The following is a 24416-nucleotide window of genomic DNA, read 5'->3' on the forward strand; positions in this document are numbered from 1 at the left end:
TCTTGCAGAACGTGCACACATTTGGACAAGCGCCTTGCTTCCTGGGCCAGGGGTACTCTCCAAGGAAAGAAATAAAGGCACAATGGCAGCCATACTAAACCAGACATCTGCTCAATCTGAGCAATAATGTTTACAGAAGGCACCAGATTATTTATCTACCCAGCTAGACAAATCTTTGCTCCTGGCAACCATGTGACACTGAAGTCAAAGCAACTGTCTCTGGTCTGAGAGATCTATTTGAGAACAGCAGACCGAGGATGTCCTATTGAAGATGAGCAGTAGTCTCAAATGCAACTCCTGAAGGAAGAGTCCTCCAACCCCCCCTGTCTACATCATGTCAAGGCACAGTGTAAGCCTCAGCATGTTTGTGACATCAGCAGACAGGCATCCAATCTATTCCCTCTACTGACACACAAATTTAGAAAAAAAGGAAGGCGTGATGCTCATTGTGGAGAAGCCTTTGGATTGTGGTGCTGGAGGAGACTCCTGCGAGTCCCTTGGACTGCAAGGCGATCAAACCAGTCAGTCCTAGAGGAGATCAACCCCGACTGCTCTTTAGAAGGCCAGATACTGAAGATGATGCTCAAATACTTTGGCCACCTAATGGGAAGGAAGGACTCACTGGAGAAGACCCTGATGCTAGGAACCATAGATGGCAAAAGAAGAAGGAGACGGCAGAGGATGAGGTGGCTGGATGGGGTCACTGAAGCAGTCGGCGTGAGCTTGGGTGGACTCCGGGGGATGGAGGAGGACAGGAGGGCCTGGAGGAATATTATCCATGGGGTCGCGATGGGTCGGACATGACTTCGCAACTAACAACAGCAAGCATAACTTGATGTCAGGGCAAGGTAGACCAGTGTTTAATCCTCAGGTGCTCTGATGTTGACTCCAGAAAGAAATGGTGTTCTCCACTCCCAAACACAGCAATATTATGAAACTTTCTAGGATCTATTCTCAATGGACTAAAACTAGAATGGCTGCTATGTGTTAGAGCCAAGGAACATGGTAAGCTGCATTATATGGACATTGTCACTTCAGACTGCAGGTGGGGAACAGAACCTTGGAGTGAGTTCCCATCAGGATTTGGAAAAAGTTCACCAGAATTTGTCCCTCTAGAATTCACAGACTTCTTCTCATGCTCGGCCTAGTTTTGCAAAGGGAGCCAAGCAGAAAGTAAGCCCATAAATACTTATAGAATACAGGCTGTGCAAGCGGCAGTCTTTTTTCTGATCAGGTGTGGCAACAGGAACAAAGGCTGGTGCATTTGCTGCAGAAGAGAGATGCTGCTTGTGCAGCACATGGGTTTTGATTCCTGGAGAGTATCCACAAATGCTGGGTATGCTGACTAGGAACTCAGATCCAAGGCTGCAACAAAGCAGGCCATAGTCTGGGGAACTATGCCCAGAGAATTCATTTGATTTCCTGGTTCAGTACAGATTCCTCCACATTCCTAGTCCTCAAGCTTTCTGTACAGCCTGAAGTGCCTAATCTTGGAAGTTAGCAGAGTCAAGTGAGGTTGAAATGTGGATGGGTGACTTAATGTTGTGAACTGTCCAGAGCACTTTGGCTATGGGCGGAATAGATATAATGCATAACAACAACAGCAACAATTCCATGTTAACTAGAGCCAGCTTGTCAGGGAGCACGCTCAGGCAGGTTTCATTTTTGGTTTCGTTTTAAACTGTTCAGACATGTAACTCTCCTGGTTCTGTCTGAATTAGTACCATCTAAGACAAGAGAGTAAAAACAAGAGTGCCCCCAGGTGTACTATTACCCATGTTTAGATAGAAAAAAGGCCTACAGCCCCAAAGGTCTAGAACTTTCCATCTAAACTTGCACAGAATTGCCCGTCAGTTGCATATAGCAACTCCCAACAGACAATTCGTCTGTCTGTAAAGATACCCACCAAAGAAAACAGCATCTTGGAGGAGACCGTCACTCATACTCAATTGTAAGATGCCTCCCTGTGTGGCAACACAATCCTCTGTTGGGGACTCTTAAGCTTCCAGAGCTACTGCACAGCATGAAAGTTTAAAATGAGCCTGAATTCAGAACATTCACGACTAGCAAGTGGCTCTTCTGAGTTGACAGATGTCTTTTCTTTCTGCTCCTTAAACACTGTGACATGGACACACTACAGACATGCGTATGTTGTATGATCATGTAAGGTTTATTGCTTACCTACGTAACATTGAATAGCACTGATGTCCAAGTTGGAAGACAGGAAAGAATTTCCTACTGGGTAAAAAGGGCCACTCACTACTGGGAGGGCAGCAGGAGGGGAGAGCAGTGGATTATCCTGGGCGGCATGGGAGGGGCCTCAGTTCCACCTCTCAGTTTGTCCCAAAGAACCTGGATTACACCAATGAAAGCAGCTAGGAAGGGCACCCCACCATATGATTCTCTACGCACTGCCACTGGTGATGACCACCAATCCGGATGCCTTGAAAAAGGACAGATCGATGAGAAGACTATCTAAGGCTACTAGCCTTGCTGGCTATGGGTCACCTCCTTTACCAGAGATGACAGGCCCGCATACACCACATGCTGAGGAGCTTGGGCAGGAGGAGTTTGGCACCCATCCAGCTTGAGGGATTCTGTGGGCAGCTGGTTGCCACTGTGGGTACAGTGCTGGACTAGATGGACCTTGGGTCTGATCCAGCATGGCTTTTCTTATGTTCTGTCCAAAATCTTCTTGAGGAGACTCCGAGGGGATCTGTTGGCGACATGCAGGTACATGAGGGGGTGCCACATGGAGGTGAGCAGAGACCTGTTCTCCCCTGCAGAGGAAGGCAGGACGCGCTCCAATGGAGCAAAGCTCAGGGAGCCAAGCTTCCATTTGGATGCCAGGAAGCACTTCCTGATGGTTAGGACCCCGAGGGTGTGGAATGGGCTTCCACGGGAGGTCGTTGAGGCCCCATCGGTGCGGGTGTTCAAAGATAGGCTGGACGTCCACATGGTGGGCATGTCATGAGCGGAGCCGGCTGGAGCCGGGGGTCAGACTAGATAGCCCAGGAGACCCCTTCTGACTCGCTCAGTTTCTATGTTTCTTACCTCCCATCCTTCCATATCAAGGCCTCTTTTTCCATAGATGTCATAGATAGCTCTTGTCTGTGGGTCACTGAGCACTGAAAATTAAAACCGGAACAGGTTTAGAGCCTGTAGCATTTGAGGCAGAGTTGAAACAAACAAATTTATACTCTTGCTTTCTCTCTCTCCCGCCCGTCCCAACTATATTTTTAGAAGGCAAGAACCAGGCCATGGAGCAGATGCTCAGAAATGCTACACTGTCAATCAAGAGTACCTGTATGATATACCTATTTGAAAATCTAGATTTACGTTAAGTGTATCCTCATAATCTCTTAAGGGAGGCCAGTTTACAGGGGAATGTTATTTTTAGAGTCAATTTTTCAAAAGCACAGCTCTTGGAAAATGAATGCTGTAGAGTTTCACTTTCACAAACATCACTTCCCCCTCACTGCCATTAAGAGCGTATTCCCATATATCCAGAGGCCTAAATAAGAATGTTGTAAATGATCCCACCCACTTCTCAGTCTAATGGGAGAAAAAGAAATGCTGACCATTCAAAAAATGCCAGAGTCAAAGTTCTTTAGTTAATCTCTGGGATTTAATAAGAAATCATTTAGTCATCATCTCACTTTAGTCTCCCTCTTAGCCAAAACTTCTGGACGACAAGCTCTATTGGTGCTGCAGTTTTTCTACAGGGGGAAAAAAATCTGGCAAGCTCCTAATTCACTTATGTTTCAGTTACTTCTCCCCAAATTTCCAAATAAGCTGCAAACTATCAATAATTCAGATGCATGCAAAACTCAACCAAATGTAGATAACCAACTATAAACAAAAGGACTAGAGTTTTGATGAAAATTGGAGCAGAAACATACACAGTGATGGCAGAACTACAAATCTGACAAGCATATGTAATCTTCACTGTACAGAATCCTCACCCAGGATACTCCAGAGTTTCCCAGTGGCTGATAACATCAAATTTTCCAGCAACTCTTCCCCCATCACAAACCAAGATAAGAGATAAGCTTTTATAGGAGATTGGAAAGTCTTTATTTCAGAGAGAAACATCTACTGTGATACTTAGTTAAGTCTAATTATAGGAAAATTGCATGCCAAGTTTAGCAAAGAGTATCTCAAATGAATTATAGCCCATACTTTCTGCAGCGGAAGAAATTCTCATCTTGACTGTAATATTTCACGGGAAGCAAAACCAGCCTGATGAGAAACACTTATACTTATGACTGCTTTGGATGACTATTGCAGTGCTGACACAGTTGGATTTTTTAAAATTTCCTTTCCAGATCATGAAGTTCTATCTGCTTGGTGCAGAGAAAAAAAAGTAGTACCCTAGCCTATGATGACACATAATCCCTGCATTTCATGCCAAACCGTCCAGCACAGGTTCTGGGATTCACAAGGCTCTGGTTGGGGGGCAGGAGGGGGGGACTTGGTTCTTGACCAGGCGTCAACCTGGATAATCCAGGAGACCTCTCCCCTACCCACCCACCACAGCCTGCAGCCTGGCTATGTTGCCTTTCTAAATGCTTATGTGGCACGGAGAGTGATAGCATTTGGTTAACAAAGGTAGATAAGTTTTTGCAGATGACCTGGAGATCTTTCTGAGCAGGTTCAGGTGACTGCTTACAACAATTTCTAGAAAGAGTTTCTGTGTCACTTGTAGCCAACAGAAAAGTGAATCTATGATGCCTTGAAGGCTAAGAGACTTGAAACATACTTTTGCGGACTGGAGCCCACTTCATCAGATGCTTCCCAACACTGTGCTGCCTGTGAGAGGCTACCCACATCCATCAGACCTAGCAGGCACCAAGTTATGGAGATGTGTAAAAGAATAACTCATGTGTTGCACCAGACAAGTTGCTGGCCTGTGATCCTTTAAAAAATTCTAAAGCAGCTGGGTATTCAGATCTTTGCAAGAGGAGAAGGACATGAGAGACATATCAGAATGCCGTTGTCTGCCTCTATTCTTCCAGGTCTGGCTTGATTTGGCTTTAATGTTTCCTGTAACTCAAAGAACAGCTCCAAACACATTAAAAAGGGAAGTGGGACTAGAAGCCAATATCAGACCCAAGAGATATGTACAGTTCTGGCCAAAAACCAAACCAAAACAAAGCAGGATGCTGGTAGAATGAAATGCTAATGAGGGGGAGAGCAGTCCATTCTCCAGATGTTTTGACCTACAACTCTTATCAGCTCTGCCCAGCACAGACAATGGTGAGGGATCCTGGGAGCAGGAGACCAAACCACAGATTGCCCAGCCCTTTCCTAAGGAACCTGCCAAGCAACTATGCCCTTGAGACAGCCTGCCCCAACCTGGAGTCCTTCGGTTGTGCTGCATTCTCAGCTCAAGTTGTTTCCATCCAGTCTGGATGCAGCTTCCCTCAAGCTGGGGAAGTATAAACTAGGCTCAAGAAAGAGAAGAGAGATTCTGAATCTGAGGGTCTTCCACCTTAAGACAGATCAGCAGGTGGCAATCCCCCCTTCTGTGCACCTCTGCCTAACAGACTTTCAGAAACAAAGGTTTTGTAATGCACAGCTAGATGGTTTTAAGCAAACATGGGTGCAGAAGTCAAAGGAAAATCACCTTTCCTTTCCCAGAGCCCTTCTTTTACATCAATACCCAAAGTTGTTACCCATTGGTATTCCTGGCCCAGAATCACAGAACTGGAAGGGGCTAACTGGGGCCAGAGTCCAATCCCTTGCTCAGTAAAGGAATTCAGTTTAAAGCAGCCCTGCAGACAGCCATCCAGTCTCTGCTTGAAGACCTCCAGAGATGGAGTGCCCGCCACCTTCCTAAAGCAGAAGACTCCATGGTTTGGCTGCTCTGGCCTTCAGGAAGTTTTCCCTCATCTTCAGCTGCAATTTACAACTTCAACCCATTATTTCATGTCTTGGATGAGAGAGAACAGGCTGCAGTGCTCTCCTGAAGAGAGTAGCCTTCTGTTCTCCAGCTAAACATAGGCAGTTCCTTCTACCTCTCTGCATGTTACTTAGCTTGTAGTCCCGATCATCTTTGCTATACCTTCTCCTAACACATTCCTTATCTGATGGCAGGGCTGAGCAGAGCAAAGGGGAACTTTTGTTCCCCACAGCTGAGAAACTCTGCATCTGTTGATGCAGCTAACATTGTATTTGCCTTTTCTGAAACCATGTTGCTCTGCTGACTGCTCTTCCGCTTGCGTCCAGCTACAGGTGCAAACCCTTTTCACATACAATGTTGTCAATCCAGGCAGAGCCCATCTTACACATGGCTCTTACTCAACACCCCCTCATCCAGTCGGAGAGACCACACACCAACAGCATCTCAGTCTTGTCTGGATTTGACTTCAAGTTTGCTAGCCTTCATCCGGTCCATTGTGGCAGCCAGACATCATCCAAACCTCTGGATGACCCCGCTCATTGGTTTCATGTAAATGTTGAATAGCATAGCAGACAGAACAGACCCCAGAGGAACTCCATACTGGAGAAACTATGGGGCTGAACAATATTCTCCAAGCACCAGCTTCTGGAGATGCCCCTCTATGCAGGAGCTGAACCACTGCAGTGCAGTGCCCCCTACTCCCAACTCAGAAAATCATCTAAGAAGGATACTATGGCTGACGGCATTGAAAGCCACTGAGAGACCAGCAACATCAACAGGAACACACTGTCTCACTCCTGGCACAGGTCATCATACAGGCAACCAAGGCTGCTTCTGTGCCAGAAGCAGGCCTGACACCTGACTGAAATGGGTCTGGCTGATCAGTTCCATCCGAGAGCACCCGGAGTTGCCTGGCAACCCTCCTCTCAAGAACCTTGCCGAGAACAGGAACATTTGCTACTGGCCTAAAGGTATTCAAATCTTCTGGGTCACGGGAGGATTAGTTCAAAAGTTGACCCACCACTTCCCTTAAGGCAGCATGGGACCCCCTGCTCTTGGCAGGAGGCATTAACCCCTGGCCCAGCCGGTTATTCCTTGCTGGCTTTTGTAAGCCAAGAGGGGCAAGGATCTGGTACAGAGATGGTCACATGAATCTGACCAAGCTCCCTGTCCACTTCCCTCAAGCTGCACCAATGGAAACTCATCCAATAAACCTGGACCAGAGTCCAAGTCCTGGTGGATGCAACAGATTTTTTTTTCCTTCAAGTGCCCCGAGAATAAATTACAATAGTCAATGGTCCTTGAGGAGACAACAAAGATTTGTAAAAAAAAGTCTGGTTTGGAAGGGCTGAGTTCCCATGTGCGCATGCATGTTTAAAAAACAATGGACTCTCAAACTTCGGGTGACTCTATTTCTGAGCTTTAACTTGTGAGCTTCTTTATAAACCCTAAAAACTTGAGCATATACTGAGCCCAAACTGAAGCCAGCAGTCACTTTGTGTTTATGAGCAGATTCTTCCACTATCAAGGCCTACATAAAGGCTCTTTTCAGTACAGAGCTATATAATATTTTTATGTCCCCCTTTAAGTTTGAGTCAGATGTGGGTTCTCCAGCTGGAGGTTGCAGGTTCTTCTATGACTTCAAACATGCACATTTTCCACTAATGGGACAACACTAAGAATACTGCCCAACTACCGATGCTCTAAAATCAAACGTGCAAAAGCAACTTTATAAAGTGCAGAAGAGGATCGCTCTCTGGATACCAGCAATGTACCTGCTGGGAAAATGCAACACAGGCTACTGAAGCAAGCGCAGCTGCAGTTCCACAACATCCACTGACCTTCATAAGCCTGATGGAGAAGGTTGAAGAGCTGCTCTGCCTGTCTCTTGAGCTCTGGATCCCTGTGCTTGTCCGGATGGTACAACATACACAGCCTGCGATAGGCAGCTTTCAGCTCTTCCTGAGAGGCCTATGAGAAGAAAAGAAATCCAATTATAGCACAATCAATGCAGTTAAGCTGCTATCATCTTCAAAATCTGCTCAGAAATGGGAAACCATCAGACACACTCCAGCACATTCTGCCCCACAAAATGGGTAGCATAATGAAACCAAGCTTTGTTAGAACCTGTTGGTGGGGGGGAGGCAAAACCCATCTATTTAGTACATCAGTAATAGTAATAACAATACCACCACCACACTTTCCAAGCACTGAAATGCCTGAGAAGTATCCCAGCTTCCCTTAAATGCCCCCCTCCCCCAGTCGGCCAGCATTAGCATTTATAGAGCACTGGTCCAGGGCTAGGGGCTGCACAAGCACCAGAGGGCAGGGCTCTGCCCCTAGGAGCTCACCAACTAAAATATTGCATCTCACTATAATGCCATGCTGTTTCTGTCTGTTAACCTGCTTTATATATGACTTGCCGTGGGAGAGCAGATTAATTTAATACATATTGTTGGACAAGCAAGGGGAATGGGGGGGGGAGAGATGAAATTGGGGTAAATGAGGCAAGTCCTTGGCTAGAGACATTGACTCAAGCATACTTACAAGCTGATATGGAGACAAAGGAGCCTCACAGCTCTTGTGATCGTTCATTTCACAAGAGCTTTCATGTTGTGAGCCGCCCCGAGGCTTCGTTGCAATGGGGGCGGCACAGAAATGTTTTAAATAAATAAATAAATAAATCTCAGGGACAACCAGCTTGTCCAAGGCAGGCTCTGGCCTGCGGCAAGCAAGATGCATCTCCAAGGAACCAACCAGGGAAAACAGAAGCTAGTTGTGTTTTTAAGGCAACAGTCATGCCCAGCAGAGTCAAGGCTGTTGCACTTATGTCCTACTCGGGGATTTTGCACTGGGGCCTCTGGCTGGGCACTATATGAGCAGACTGCTGAACCCTTGACCCAATCCACTATGGCTCTTCTCATCTTCTTCAACTATCCATCTAAGACATGGGCAGAAAAGCAAGCCCAGAAGAGTGTACAGACTTCTTGACAATGGTGATGCAATGAGGGGAGATGAGACCCTGCTCAACTTCTCCAATGTTTTCACGCAGCTGCAAAGAGCACCAAGGCACAGGCCATTTCACTAGCTACTTTCCAGGGACTTATTGGCTAAATTTGCCCAGAGAGAAACTTGATAAGGCTCCTACCCATCCAGTTGCACGAATTCTGTATTAATGGGGATGATCAGCAACAGATTCAGGAGAGGCAAAAGCGGTCTTTACTTCATATGGTGCATAATCAATTTATTCACTGCCAAAACTTGAGGCAGGTTAAATGGATGTAAGATGGAAAGATGATGAAGACAATTCTCCTTTTCTACCCACAGAGTATTAAAAGGGGCTTACATAAACTGAAGAACTCACAAGTAAAATGACAATTAGCAAACTGCAGCTTGATCAAGAGCAAGGCCCTAAAGCCAGGCAGGAGCAGGAAACTGGGATGGAAAAAGCCATTTTCCATCCCACAGACCCTCTACAATTTAGCAGTCACTTTACCAACATTTTGCAACACAGTGGTGACTATCTGCTGCAGAGGTTTTGAGAAGAGAACATTCCATTTGTCCTTTACACCTACATAATCGTTTGCTGCCAAAATAAAGCAGCAATATGATTCTTATGCCACCAGCGGAGCACATAGGCCCACGTGCTCCGCACTCCTGCTTCAAAGCCTTGGTAGGTCTGTATGGGAACAGATGGTCCACAAGGTAACCATGCCCAAGACCGTCTCTTCAGATATAAAGACCAAGAAAAGCACTTTAAACTGATCCTGGTTACAGGCAGGTAAACAATGCAGCTGAAATACGTGCACCAACCTTCAAGTCCATCTGCTCCATTTGAGGCCATCTGAACTTTTTTAAGCTGCTGTGGAAGGCAATTGCAGTAATCTAATCTGGAAATAACACTTCCTGCTGTTAGGCCCACGTGCTCTAAAAGGACAGTTGACATGTAAAAGAAACTACTGAGAGCATTTGCTACTGCAGCACCCAAAGAAAGAGTTAGGTGAAAGAATACCTCCCAGGTGCATGCTTCCTTCCACAGAAGGAGCAGAGAGCTGTCTGAAATGGGTTGCCAGCTCTCTCCCAGATGATCAAAATACCCTAACCAGAAGCACTTCCATTTTATATGGACCAAGTTTTAGCTTTTTCACATGCAGTCCATTCCTACACTGAAGTCCATTCCTATCACTTCCACTGCCTGCCCAGCATCAGCGGACTGGAACAAGAAGTAGTTGTGTTGTGTGCATACTGGTAACACCTCTGCCCAAACCTCCAGATGTTCTTTCCTATGAGTTTCATAGATACCTCAAATAGTGTGGAAGACAAGACGCAATCCACAGCTCAAAGGCTTCATGATGCCACCTGCATTTATGGTGCTTCACACAAGCCAATGCAAAACATAACACAAACCAGCTTGTTGCCACAAAGAGCTTGTCATCTAAATTTAGGCAGGGATAGGGGAAGAAAGAGGAAGACATCTGGGTAGCAAAAGATGATGTCACAAAGTGACACACACCTTGGCTTCATAGAAAAGGTGAATTTTGAGAGGATTTTGTACAACAATGGAAATAGTACAGGTAACAGACAGCACACTTGCTTTGCACGCTCGACCCCCTGCACATCCAAATTAAAGGATCTGGAGTAGCAGGGCTGAGCAAGACTCCTAGAATGGAGCTGCTCCAGTAGGGCTAGAAAAGCTTTCAGCCTGAGACAAGGGCACACAATCCAGAGCTAAATCAGTGGTGGGGAAGTTCTGTTAGCCCAAGGATCAAGTTGCATTTCAGAAAACCTCTCTGGCCTGCATTCCACAGCACTGTATGGCAGAAGCCAAAAGGACAAGGCAAAGCTGTAAGCCTACCATAGCTTAAGGGTCTCTTACTAGCAGTTAAGCTTAAGAGAGGCATTTCAACCTTTTCAGAATGGGAAAAGAGAACAAAAGTCAGGAAACAACCCCACAATCAACAGCAGCGGTAACAGGTATGGCCTTCAGGAGAACCCCAAAGACCCAGATTTGTTCACATGTCTGAAGGTCCTGTACCCTTCAGCTAGCTGCACCCTCTGAATGGCAGGGAAAGCCAGATGAGGTGAGACTGAGGGAGCTGGGTCTCTTCAGCCTGGAGAAGAGGAGACTCCGAGGGGATCTGTTGGTGACATACAGATATGTGAGGGGGTGTCACATGGAGGTGGGTAGAGAGCTGTTTTCCCCTGCAGAAGTGGGCAACATGTGTTCCAATGGAGAAAAGCTCAGGGAACCGAGGTTCCATTTAGGTGCCAGGAAGCACTTCCTGACAGTTAGGACCCTGAGGGTGTGGAATGGGCTTCCACGAGAGGTGGTTGAGGCCCCATCGGTGCGGGTGTTCAAGGATAGGCTGGACATGCACATGGTGGGCATGTCATGAGCGGAGCCAGCTGGAGCTGGGGATCAGACTAGATGGCCCGGGAGGACCCTTCTGTTTCTATGTTTCTAGCTGAGCCAATTGTCTGACTGCATAAAAAAACTTCACACAGACGTTCTGCAAGGGAGTGTTTAGCATAAGGAGGCAGGCAGGGAGAATGAAGGGAACCTCTTAAGATCAATGGACCATTTTAAAATTTGTTTCAGCACAACTAAAGAAATTTCCACTGGCTAGAGACTGGAAATGGCAGGATATTGAACGCCAAGCTAGAAGGAACCTCTACTGGCTACAGTAGTCTCAGGGAGTTCTAGCCATGTTTCTTGGGATTTTCCAGGGCCACCCAACAGAGAGTTGGAATATAAAGATACTTAAGAAATAAAATGATTAAGACTTGCAATGACAGATTTTTTTTAAAAAAACAAAAAGCAATATACAAATGCATTCTAGTAATATACTTTAAATGCCATGTACCTGTAGGTCTTAATTCCTTTTGATTATTGCAGAAATTGGCCACGCTGCTTATATCTTAGAAATAAAAGGTCAGGTTGCTGCATATATAAGATTATCCTCTTTCTCATGAACGTATCAGCAGAAAACTGCATTAGGTGAGAATGGAGCCATTTCTGGTAAAAAGCTGGAATTTAAAAAGTTTTTTTCTCTTTCTTATTCATACTTCTTATTTCAATGACAAGGGAATCAGATAGACCTGCCCAGATTCTGAAAGCCCACTAGCCAGTAAAGAAGTCATCCTTTCTTACCTTCTGCTATTTCTTTTCACTCTCTTGGTTATTAAAATTAAAGTAGATGAGAAGGGAGTGGAATTTCCAGCTCGGCAATGACCTTCTCTAATCAAATTAGTGATAAATGGGTAAATGTGCTATTGATTAAGTAATAGAAATGAACAGTTCCATTTTTCACAAATATCATGTTCAATAAAATGTTAGATTGGGCCTTTCATCATAAGTAAATCACTAAGGTCATTGGTTCAATATTTCATGAGTGATAACCTCTCTCTAGCCACTCCAGAAAATACTGACAACATTTCAAAATGTAATGAGATACATAAGTCACTAATAATGATATTTTAGGTTACATTGTTATTACTCAAATTCAGGGCAAAATTAAGAGGCACCCATCTAGCTATTCAGGGATTAAGATCATCTATTTAAAATCTCAATCATCCAGTTACATCATGCAGGATGTAAATATGTGACAGATTAAATAGCCATATACTAACAAATTGCTAGGGACAGGTTTTCGCTGTCCTCATCTTCCTCCTCTCAAGCCCACAAAATTTATGACCTATTATTCCCAGATCAGGGAGCTCTCTGGAGAATTAAGTCTGCCCTATGCAGAACTGAAAAAGCAAAAGTGGCTCTCAGAGTTGCAGAGTTTCTGAAATTAAGTCCTGATGCAAACTTAATAATCTGATAGAATTCACTTTTTATGTCTCCTAAGAGCTTTGCTGTATTGCATGACTGAGGAAGAGGAAGGGACGGCCACACTAACTCTGGCTATTTTCTTTCAATGCTAACAGGGTCTGGCGAATCCTGGTGAAAGCACGGGAGAGCAGCTGCAGACGTGTGCCAGCCCCACTGGGGCTCCGTCACAACCTTTAATTCCCCCGTTCGACTGAGTTGCAGTTCAACACGTCAGGAGGGCACCAGTGTGTAGGAGGCTATTCTATAACCAGACTAGGGTCAGAGGAAGAACGGGAAGCGCAAGGCTATGTGGATGGGAACAGTCAAATGGCTGCCACTGAGATCGGCAGAGAAAACGCTTGCAAGCTGAACATGAGCGAGCAGGTATGGAGCACCAGGCAAATTTAGCAGGGACTGCACTAGCATCCCCGAGTGGCTATGAAAGCCTCGGCACTCAAACCCAAGTGGCACTTCTCTTTTCAAGCTGGTGTGGCCAACAGTAGACTCCCTCCGTTCCTAAGTCCACCTAGTTAACTTCAGGCTTCTAAGTTACTTGCCTGGTCACCTACAACTGTTAAATTCCAGCTCAGAGAGCTCTAACGAAAGCTTGCCTCTTCCTGCCTTAGGCTACGAAGGGGAAGACAGACTACTAAATGGAGGCCTGGTAAGGCCACAGAAGCTATTCACAAGGCTGCTATTCTATGACACAGCTACAGAACATATTATGGATTAACAAAAGAATAACTTGGGACATTGTTTTTAAGTATTTTAGGAAAGGGAAAAGCATTTTTTTTAAATTCCTTCCCCAAAGCCCACAATCTGAGCTGGACTTGCCTGGAACGGGCACCTTGATTCAGTCTTGATTTATGAGCTACCCAATTAAATGAGTTGTCATAATGCTCTTCCATTTTGAAAGGACATTGACAAGCCCCATTTCTCAGTTCCCACGTATTTCAAGTTTTCATCGTTGCTGGCAAATTACCTGGGAATCATGGAAATAAGCACACCCAGCCTCTGTGCCAACAACATCCAGCTTTCCATTTAAAGAACATATTTCTGTGTTTTCATGTTCTAGACGGAACCAAAATAAATAACCATAAAGAATATCACTGTGATAAAACATTTTGCCTGTAAATCCCTGTGAATATAGTGCTCTGTAAACAGGCATCTTGTTTGTTTACTCATCTTTCAGGACACAATCTTCTCAAGGGAGCTTCTACAGGATTTAAAAAAACATACATAGAACAAATTTACCAAATAATCCCCCGAGTCAACAATACATAAAGTGGAAGAAACACTATATCAGCCATACATGGCTGAGGATATGCAATGCTATGCTAGTCACAAAGTTGTGCCCGACCCACCACGACCCGATGGACAACCTTACTCCAGGCCTTCCTGTCCTCCATCATCCCCTGGAGTCCACCTAAGCTCACGCTCACTGCTTCAGTGACTCCATCCAGCCACCTCATCCTCTGCCGTCTCCTTCTTCTTTTGCCATCTATTGTTCTCAGCATTAGACTCTTCTCCAGGGAGTCCTTCCTTCTCATTAGGTGGCCAAAATATTTGAGCTTCATCTTCAGTATCTGGCCTTCTAAAGAGCAGTCAGGGTTGATCTCCTCTAGGCCTGACTCGTTTGATCGCCTTGCAGTCCAAGGGACTTGCAGGAGTCTCCTCCAGCACCACAATTCAAAGGCCTCAATTCTTCGGCGCTCAGCCTTCCTTATGGTCCAGCTTTCACAGTCATACATTGCAACTGGGAAAACCATCGCCTTGACTATACGCACTTTTGTTGGCAGGGTGATGTCTCTGCTTTTTAGTATGCTGTCTAGATTTGCCATAGCTTTCCTCCCCAGAAGCAAGCATCTGCAGTCACCATCTGTGGTGATCTTGGAGCCCAGGAAAATAAAATCTGTCACTACCTCCATTTCTTCCCCATCTATCTGCTAGGAAGTGATAGGACCAGATGTCATGATCTTAGTTTTCTTAATGTTGAGTTTCAAGCCAACTTTTGTGCTCTCCTCCTTCACCTGCATCAAGAGGCTCTTTAGTTCCTCTTCACTTTCTGCCATAAGAGTGGTATCATCTGCATATCTGAGGTTGCTTATTTCTCCCGGCAATCTTAATTCCAACTGGTGATTCATCTAGTCCCGCCTTTCTCATGATGTGCTCTGCATATAAGTTAAATAGGCAGGGTGACAGTATACAGCCTTGCCGAACTCCTGTCTCAATTTTGAACCAATCAGTGGTTCTGTGTTCAGTTTTCACTGCTGCTTCTTGACCCGCATACAGGTTTCTCAAGAGACAAATAAGATGGTCTGGTACTCCCATCTCTTTAAGAACTTGCCACAATTTGTTGTGATCCACACAATCAAAGGCTTTAGCATAGTCAATGAAGCAGAAGTTGATGCTTTTCCGGAACTCTCTAGCTTTCTCCATGTCCCAGCATATGTTGGCAATTTGATCTCTCGTTCCTCTGCCTCTTCAAAACCCTGCGTGTACTTCTAGTAGTTCTCGGTCCACATACTGCTGGAGCCTAGCTTGTAGGATTCTGAACATAACTTTGCTAGCATGTGAAATGAGTGCAATGATGCGGTAGTTTGAACATTCTTTGGCATTGACCTTCTTTGGAATCGGAATGTAAACTGACCTTTTCCGATCCTGTGGCCACTCTCGAGTTTTCCATATTTGCTGGCATATCGAGTGTAGCACTTCTACTGCATCGTCTTTTAAGATTTTGAATAGCTCAGCTGGAATACTGTCACCTCCACTAGCTTTGTTGTTGCTCAGACTTCCTAAGGCCCATTTGACTTCACATTCCAGGATGTCTGGCTCGAGGTCAGTGACCACCCCATCATGGTTATCAGGGATGTTAAGCTCTTTCTTGTATAGTTCTTCCATGTAATCTTGCCACCTCTTCTTAATCTCTTCTGCCTCTGTTAGGTCCCTGCCATTTTGGTCCTTTATCATGCCCATCTTTGCATGAAATGTTCCCTTCTTATCTCCAATTTTCTTGAAGTGATCTCTGGTCCTCCCTATTCTACTGTTTTCTTCTATTTCTTTGCACTGTTCATTTAAGGCCTTCTTATCTCTTCTAACTGTTCTCTGGAATTCTGCATTCAATTGGGTGTATCTCTCCCTTTCTCCCTTGCCTTTTGCTTCCCTTCTTTCCTCAGCTATTTATAAAGTTTCCTCAGACAGCCATTTTGCTTTCTTGCAATTCTTTTCTTTTTTTTAGGGATGGTTTTAGTTGCTACCTCTTGTACAATGTCGCGAACTTCCATCCATAGTTTTTCAGGCACTCTATCTGATCTAATTCCTTAAATCTATTTGTCACTCCTACTGTATATTCATCAGGAATATGATTCAGGTCATACCTGAGTGGCCTAGTGCTTTTCCCTACTTTCTTCAATTTAAGCCTAAATTTTGCAACACGAAGCTCATGATCTGAGCCACAGTCAGCTCCTGGTCTTGTTTTTACTGACTGTACAGAGCAGGGGTCCTCAAACTTTTTCAACAGGGGGCCAGTTGAAAGGTGTGGGTGATGGGCGCAGGCGACAAGGTGGTGTAGGCGGGGGGGGGGCACGGAGCAGGCACACACAGAGATCCTTTTCTCCGAGCGAGTCCCAAGCGATCTCTGTGCAAACAAGCTGTCGCCTCGCCCCGTGCGCAGCAAGCCCAAAACCTCTGAGGCGGTTGGATAAATGGGCATGGCGGGCTGGATATGGTCCATGGGCCATAGTTTGAGACCCCCATGGTATACAGCTTCTCCATCTTTGACTGCAGAGCACATACACAATCTGATTTCTGTGTTGACCATCTGGTGAGGTCCATGTGTAGAGTCGTCTCTTGGGTTGTTGGAAAAGAGTGTTTGCTATGACCATCGTATTCTCTCGACAAAATTCTGCCAGGGTTTACCCTACTTCATTTTGTACTCCAAGGCCAAACTTGCCTGTTATTCTGTTTATCTTTTGGCCTCCTACTTTGGCATTCCAATCCCCCATGATGGTAAGGACAACATTTTTGGTGTTATTTCTAGAAGGTGTTATAGGCCTTCATAGAACCGGGCAACTTCAGCCTCTTCAGTATCAGTGGTTGGGCCGCAGACTTGGATTGCTGTGATGTTGAATGGTTTTGCCTTGGATTCGAACTGAGATCATTCTGTCATTTTGGAGATTGTATCCCAGTACTGCTTTTCCTACTCTTTTATTGACTATGAAGGCTACTCCATTTCTTCTGAGGGATTCTTGCCCGCAGTAGTATACCTGATGGTCATCTGAATTAAATTCACCCATTCCTGTCCATTTTAGTTTGCTGATTCCCAAGATGTCGATGTTCAGTCTTGTCATCTCTTGTTTGACCACGTCCAGCTTACCTTGATTCATAGATCTTACATTCCAGGTTCCTATGGAGTATAGATCTTTACAGCATCGGACTCTCCTTTCACCACCAGATACATCTGCAACTGTGTGTCCTTTCGGCTTTGACCCAGTCGCTTCATTCTTTCTGGCACTACTAGTACTAGCCCTCAGCTCTTCCCCAGTAGCATATTGGACACCTTCCGACCTGAGGGGCTCATCTTCCGGCGTCATATCTTTTTGCCTTTTGGTATTGTCCATGGGGTTTTCATGGCAAGGGTACTGGAGTGGGTTTCCATTTCCTTCTCCAGTGGATCACGTTTTGTCAGAGCTCTCTGCTATGGCCTGTCCGTCTTGGGTGGCCCTGCACGGCAGAGCTCATAGCCTCATTGCGCTATGCAAGCCCCTTCACCATGGCAAGGCAGTGATCCATGAAGAGGGGCTGAGGTTAAGATGTGCACATTCAGCACACATCCCCTCTGCTGCTTGCAAACAGAGCAAGTCAGAAGAGGGTTCCAGGGCCATCTAGTCTGACCCTCAGCTCTAGCCAGTTCCACTCATGACATACCTACCAGGTGCATGTCTAGACTATCCTTGAACACCCTCACAGGTGGGGCTTTAACCACCTCCCATGGAAGCTCATTCCATACACATGGGGTCTTAACAGGAATTACTTCTTGGCATCCAAATCAAACCTTGGTTCCCAGAGATGAATAGTTTCATCTCCACTTCTAATGTTGTAATCTATTTGATTTTTGTAACTCTGCCAAACATGGCCCCTCTAAAAGATTCCTAATGTGTCTCCAGCAGAAAGCAGAAGTAGGAATGAGAGTAATGGCTTTACTCAACCTGATCCTAGCCAACAAGGAAGAAACAGTGGACCAAGTAACAGCTATGGGAACTCTGGGGGAAAGTGACCATGCCTTACTTGAATTCTCAATAATAAAGGAAGCTAAAACTAAATGTAGCCAGACATATACTCTGGATTTCAGAAAAGCTAACTTTAATAAATTCATGTGATGAGAAACCAAGTCCATGACAACCCACCTCAAAAGAGAAAAGGAGCCCAAGAAGGGTAGGTTATTTTTTACGGCACCAGTACAAACATTTTCAACAAGGAAAAAAGGCAGCAGACAAGAGGGAAAGCCCCATGCAGCTTCACAAAAAGCTAAGAGGTAAACTGAAAACAGAAGGGGCATGCACAGGAGCTGGAAGGAGGACCAGGCTCCAAAGGAAGAATACCAGCAAGTAGCAAGGAACTGCAGGGACGACGTCAGCAAGGCTAAAGCGATAAAGAGCTGAGGCTAGCGCAAAACAACAAAGAAGCCTTCTTCAAATACGTCCAAAGCAATAGAGAGGAAAAAGAAGGGAATTCAGCTTCACACCACAAATGGAGCAATGATAAGAGAGCCAAAGAAAAGGCAGGAGTGCTCAGCTCCTACTCTGGCCCGGTCTTCTCCCAGAAGAACAACGAACCTCCTGATGCAGGTGTAGTACAAGCCGAAGGGGCAGGAGGGCAGCCCAAGACTGGCAGGCACATGGTCCAGGATCTTCCAATTGGGCTACATGAGTTCAAATCTCCAGGGACCAATGAACTTCATCCCTGAGTCATATAAGAGCCAGTGGAAGAACTCTCAGAACCACATCTGTCATCTTTGAGAAATCATGGAAGACAGGAGAAGTGCCCAGTGACTAGGGAAGGGCTAATGTCGGCCCCTTCTACAAGGAAAAAAACATGAACCTGGAAACCATAGGCCAGTTAGTCTGACATCAATCCCTGGAAAAATTATAGAGCAAATTATAAAACAGTAGATTATTGGCCAGCACTCTTACTGTCAAAAGCAGTCACAGGACCAAACCAACAGGTCAGAGCTTGCTAAACATATTTAGGTTTTTTGTAAACGAGCTTTTGGTTAAACTTTACAATTGATTCACTGAAACCTACAAAGCCACATTATCACAATTTGTTAGTTTTTAAGGCGTTATATTCTGTGGTAGGATGCAAGTTGAAGAGGGTTGCTGAAATAGTGGACATTGCAGATCACTTTGTACTACAGAAAGAAAAGGAGGATGTAGAAACCATACACAATGGTACAAAGCAATTCTTTCCAAAGAATGGAAAAAAAAATATTTAACATGTGTGTCCTTTTTTTTTCCTCCTGAAACATGGCCGCCTTCTCTGAAATTAATAGAAAATGTTTCCATTGGGCTGCTTAGTTAGGCATGGTAAGAATAATTAGTATAAAACAAATAACTGCCTTTGCTCAATTTAGAACAGTTCCAATACATAAAACACAATCAACAATAAACAAGATCCAGGACAACTTGACTAAAATGCTACTGATGAGAGAAAAGGGCATTTTACAAAATAAAATTAAGTGGAAGCAAGCACAGCAGAGGAGAATGAGATGAGCCACCTTGGGTTATTTGCAAGAGGAGTAAAGCAGAATATAAATATGATGTACTAATAAAGTAATAGTGAACAGCCTGCCCCAGTGGATTAGAACATCAGATGAAAGATTAACTGATTCTTGTCTTTCTCATTCCATGCACCTGGTGCCTACTTCGTATTCTTTTCAGTGCCAGGTAAAGACTCCCCTCCTCACAATATTCTAACAGTTTAACTTTTAAAATTTGTTTTTAAGTATTCCATTTTATTCTGTATTGTTGCTATGTCTGTGCTGAATCACAGAAACTGCAATGGCTGGTATAGCTTTATTTATTTTCTAATTATTTTAAATTAATGTATATGCCTTTTTTTACCATGTGTTTAATTTTAACTTTAGGTAACTGCCCAGAGAGCCTTGGCTATCGAGCAGTGAAAAATAAATAAATAATCCTAGCTCCCACTCAGGGCAGGATCCCACACACTGTAGAGAAAACGCGGCATTCCCAGTTGGAGAGTTCAGACTTGAAAGATGAACTAGACAGAGGAGACGGGTTGGAATGTGGCATGGAAATGTCAAGGATAACAAGTGCGATTTGTAAGACAGCCTCCGAGGACCCAAATGCCTTGGGTTCAGGGGGAGACAGCGCACACCAGGGTGGGCCTGAGCATGTGTGATGTGAATCTATCGAACCAGCGAGCTGGCACCAAGCCAAATGAATGGCCGATTAAGTGTTGCTTAATCCAGTGCTACTGCCACCTGGCCCACAAGCAGCAGGAAACTCCTTAAGGATGGAGTCACGCCTTCGCTGAAAGGAGGGGAGGAAGCAGGCTCCAGTTTGGAACCAACTCTTCACACGGGCAAGAGCGGCTCCCACTGGGAGGCATATTACAATGATTACTTTGGTATATAACCTTCTTTTGAAGTGCCCCGTGCCACAAAACCCACTTCTAGCTCATATAAAGGACTGTGTTTCAAAAGGCTTCTGATTAGATCCACTGGAAAGGGAAAAGGGGAGAGATGTGTTCACAACACATACAACTTCCCCTGCACAGGCTCTCATCCTGGGTCAGGTCAGAGGCCTGCCTTTCACACAGAAGTCTGATAACTTTCCTATCCCCAGCCAATGTGGAGGAGATGCCTCTGCCCCAAGGAGGAAACCCTGAGGGGAAACTTTTAAGAAGAAAGCTTACAATGTTTGGGAAAAGGATGAGTAAGGTGAGACTTGACAGAGGCATGCAAAATTATACCTGATGTGGAGAAAGTAGGTAAGGAGGCATTATTCTCTTTTTAGTGACACTAAAATTCAGTGGGGATATCCCATGAAACTGGCTAGTAGGAGATTCAAGAAAGACAGATCAAAGTTCTTTTCACAACACAGAGAATTAAAACTATGGGATTGGCTATCACAAGATGTAATGATGGCAACCAACTTCAAAGACTTTACAGGGAATTAGATAAATTCATGGCGAGAAGGCTATTGATGGCTACTAGCCCTGATACTAGTCCAGTATTGAAGGTAGCATGTTTCTCAGTACCATTTGTTGAAGGGCATATGTACGAGCACGCTTTTGCATTCTATCCTTCTGTGGACTTAGAATCATAACACAGTAGAGCTGGAAGGGACCACTGCAGCCATTGGGTTCAATCTCCTGCTTAGCACATGATGCCAAAGCAACCCACAGAGAGCTGGTCAGCAACTGCTTGAACAAAATGCTGGATCCTTGCTTTGTACTTGTTTCCTTGTTTCCAAGCATCTGGTATTTTTGCAGCTGCAATTTCAAGCAATTCTGCAGTACTGTGGGATAGAAATGCACTGCAAAGGTTCAGCTGAGATTTTCAGCATCTGAAGAGGTGACCACAGGCCACACAGAAGTGATGTGATCATCTTAGCTAACACCACGTGTTCTGAGGGAATAAATGAGAGAGTAGCCTAGTGTCACTCCACTTTTTCCCCCCAGGAGGAATAGATTTTAAATACTCCAGGTTTGGGGAGCCATGCAATAGAACAGACATACCAGATCAATTCACCCCAAGTTCCCTGTGCAGCTATGATTTCTTTTCATTTACATACTGCGTTCATTTTTGAGAATGAATGTTTGTTTCTGAAAACAAACAGGTTTTCAATTGCACGCATGCATGCAATTTTTAAATGCAGTAGAAAAAAACATGAGAAATTTAAAACCAGGCTGCAGGTGACAGAAGGCCTGGGTAACAGGCAGCAATTTTCACTGGTTGAAAAAGCTCAGCCAATGAATTTAAAGTTCTCTGCATATAAGTTGGCTATTGCCTCTAGTTTCCACTGTACTGCTATCTTATAGCTATCATGGAAGGGATGAATGTAAAGGTTTTGCACATTCAATTATGTCATGATCTTCCCCTATGCCCTTATTAAGGTCTAGAAAGCCAGTGGCACAACCATCAGGTTCTACACCTAGTCTCAACCATGTCATGTATTATTTACCTAATCCTACTCTATTGCATAAAGCAAGGGCATCAGAAGTCAGCAGGAGGACTGTGGAGCTTGATTAGGCACACAACTGAACGTCACAGGCATAGCCTTGGACTGTCTACTGAACAAGAAAATCTACTTCTTCCACTGATGGGAGAAACAGGGTTGAATCCCTCAGCTCACCTATTACTAACTGCCATTTAGTTCCTTGTGTTCCAACAGGTTACATTAGAGGGAATTAGGAAACAGCAAAGCTTGTTTCACTGACTCAGCTGGGAAAAGATACCCCCCAAAAAGTCTCCTGCAAGGTCCACAGTTCTTGAGGTATTTATTTCCTATATCTTTTTCTTTATATCTATTAAAGGCCCAAAGCTGTGAAACCTTAGTTTAAAAGGTGGACTACTTTGGGTTCAGTGACAGAAAGGGTAATCAACAGCTAGATTTTATCTGTATATTAAAGAGCTCACAAAGGACTACTAGATGGCAATGACAGAATGTCCCACAGTTACTGCAAATAGTCCATGTTTGTCTCATAGTTATGCCCCTTTCTTGCTTCCCCCAACCATCTCCATTTCCCCCCACCCACACCTCTGTAATGGCCAATTCTCACATCACTGTAGAACAAGTACTGGAAGCAGACACTTTAGCTCTTAATGATCGGGGAGTGGGGTTCTAGTTGTATGAGGGGATGAAAATTTTCTTTCTAGGTGTGCTCTGTGGATGATCCCTAGTTTATAAACATTGATGAAGGAATTCAGCATTTTATGGACCAAATGCCTAAAATATAAACACTCCATCAATCTTGCTATTGATGAAGTGATGAATTCCCCCTGTGACAGGCCTCTGCATTATGGAAATACTGGGTCTTTGTGGTTAGAAAGTAAAAATCACCTACAAATTAGGACATATTCACAAGCGTTTAACCAGAGTTTATCTTATCACTATTACTTTTGCCTAATCAAAGCCTGACTCCCCAGTGGAAGCACTCCACATGTGACCTCAATTCTTCCATAGCACCTCCTTTTCATCTTTGCCTCCCTCCTGCACCCCACTTTTCTTTTGCTCTCCTTGTCTTTCTCATTATGCACTGCTGCTTGCCCGGAAACCTCCTGTCTATTTAATATCCCCTCGCTTTCCCTCAGGCCAAGTGGGCTAGAATGGACTGTCATACAATTCTTTATTTAAACAGGCTGAAAATTAAAATATTAATGGAGCCAAACAGGTTAGTTTTTAATTGTCTGTGATATCTGTGCTGGCAATTCTTGTATACAAAGCAGGTGAGAAATCTCTCCCTTACCCATGTTTGCCAATAAACATAACATGCATACATTTCGTTCCAGATCTGCCTTCTCCAGCGTGGTGCTCTCGTAACTTCAATTAGGCCGAGCCGACATGCCCAATGGCCAGGAATGTTGGCATTCATAATCCAAAACATCTGGAGGACAACAGGTGGTGGGAAAGTGGAGCAAACAGCCCTCCCCTGCTCTCCCGTACAGAGATCTCAAAATGTGTTAATTACAACTCCCAGCATCCCCCACTCAGGAATGATGAGAGTTGTAGTCCAGCACATCGGGAGGACCCCAGGAAAGGGAAAGGGGAGACACGCAAGCTCAATCTTGTAACACGTTAGACTGTCCGTAAAAGAGGCCTCTTCACGCTCCACCTCGGCGGCCGGCCAGGTCCGCGCTCACTCCCGCCCCCACCTCCCTCCCTGCTCGTTCCCCAAGCGGCCCAGGTCCAGCCGCGCCTCACCTCCCGCCGCACGTTCAGCAACGAGTAATAGTCCTCGTTGTCCGGTGCCTCATCCCCCGAGGAGGCCGCCGCCATCTTGTCGACCTTTCACCCTCGTGCGCGCATGCGGCGGAATGGCGGCGGCGAGCTGCTGCCGCTCTAGGAAGCTGAGGGGAGGAGGAGATCGCCGCCTTCAGCGCCCCCTGCAGGCAAGAAGCAAGACTCGTCTCGGGAAAGGCTACGGAAGAAAGCGGAGCGAGGAAGAAGAAGGCGCCTGCGCGAGAGCGGGGCGGTCGCGGGCGAGAGAGAAGCATGCGCGCCGCCCCTCTTCCCCCGCCCTCTGTTGCTAAGGGGGACGCCAAGCCCCACCCACTCCTGGGAGGAGGCATTTGTAGATCAGCCCCTCCAAAGCAGGAGGCTGCAGGAGGTGGGCTGACGTGTGGCGCTGCTTGGGACGTAATATTATTAACCCCATATTAATTGAGGCCTTTGAATTGTGGTGCTGGAGAAGACTCTTGCGCGTCCCTTGGACTGCAAGGAGATCAACCCTGACTGCTCTTTAGAAGGCCAGATACTGAAGCTGAAACTCAAATACTCCGGCCACCTAATGAGAAGGAAGGGCTCCCTGGAGAAGAGCTTAATGCTGGGAACGAATGAGGGCAAAAGAAGAAGGGGACGGCAGAGGATGAGGTGGCTAGATGGAGTCACTGAAGCAGTTGGTGTGAGCTTGAGTGGACTCCGGGGGATGGTGGAGGACAGGGAGGCCTGG

General features: G+C 45.3%; 1 protein-coding gene across 4 annotated transcripts in view; it reads right to left on the bottom strand.

Moving 5' to 3' along the window:
* Positions 1-23779, bottom strand: part of DNAJC11 (DnaJ heat shock protein family (Hsp40) member C11) — a 66616-nt gene extending 42837 nt beyond the window's left edge. Inside the window, exons 1-3 of one of the 4 annotated variants that reach the window (XM_044419664.1) lie at positions 23669-23779; positions 7747-7876; positions 3055-3128 (exon numbers count right to left, since the gene is read on the bottom strand). In XM_044419664.1, the coding sequence (XP_044275599.1) occupies positions 3055-3128; positions 7747-7876; positions 23669-23743 (279 nt within the window). In that variant the 5' untranslated portion in view covers positions 23744-23779. Of the gene's footprint in view, positions 1-3054; positions 3129-7746; positions 7877-23213; positions 23460-23668 lie in introns of those variants that run through there. The other 3 variants (XM_044419663.1, XM_044419665.1, XM_044419666.1) reach the window with 3 other exon arrangements.
* Positions 23780-24416: the final 637 nt, after the last annotated feature.

The sequence above is a fragment of the Varanus komodoensis genome, unplaced genomic scaffold, assembly GCF_004798865.1.
Source record: "Varanus komodoensis strain SLA01 unplaced genomic scaffold, ASM479886v1 scaffold106, whole genome shotgun sequence".
NCBI lineage: Eukaryota > Metazoa > Chordata > Lepidosauria > Squamata > Varanidae > Varanus > Varanus komodoensis.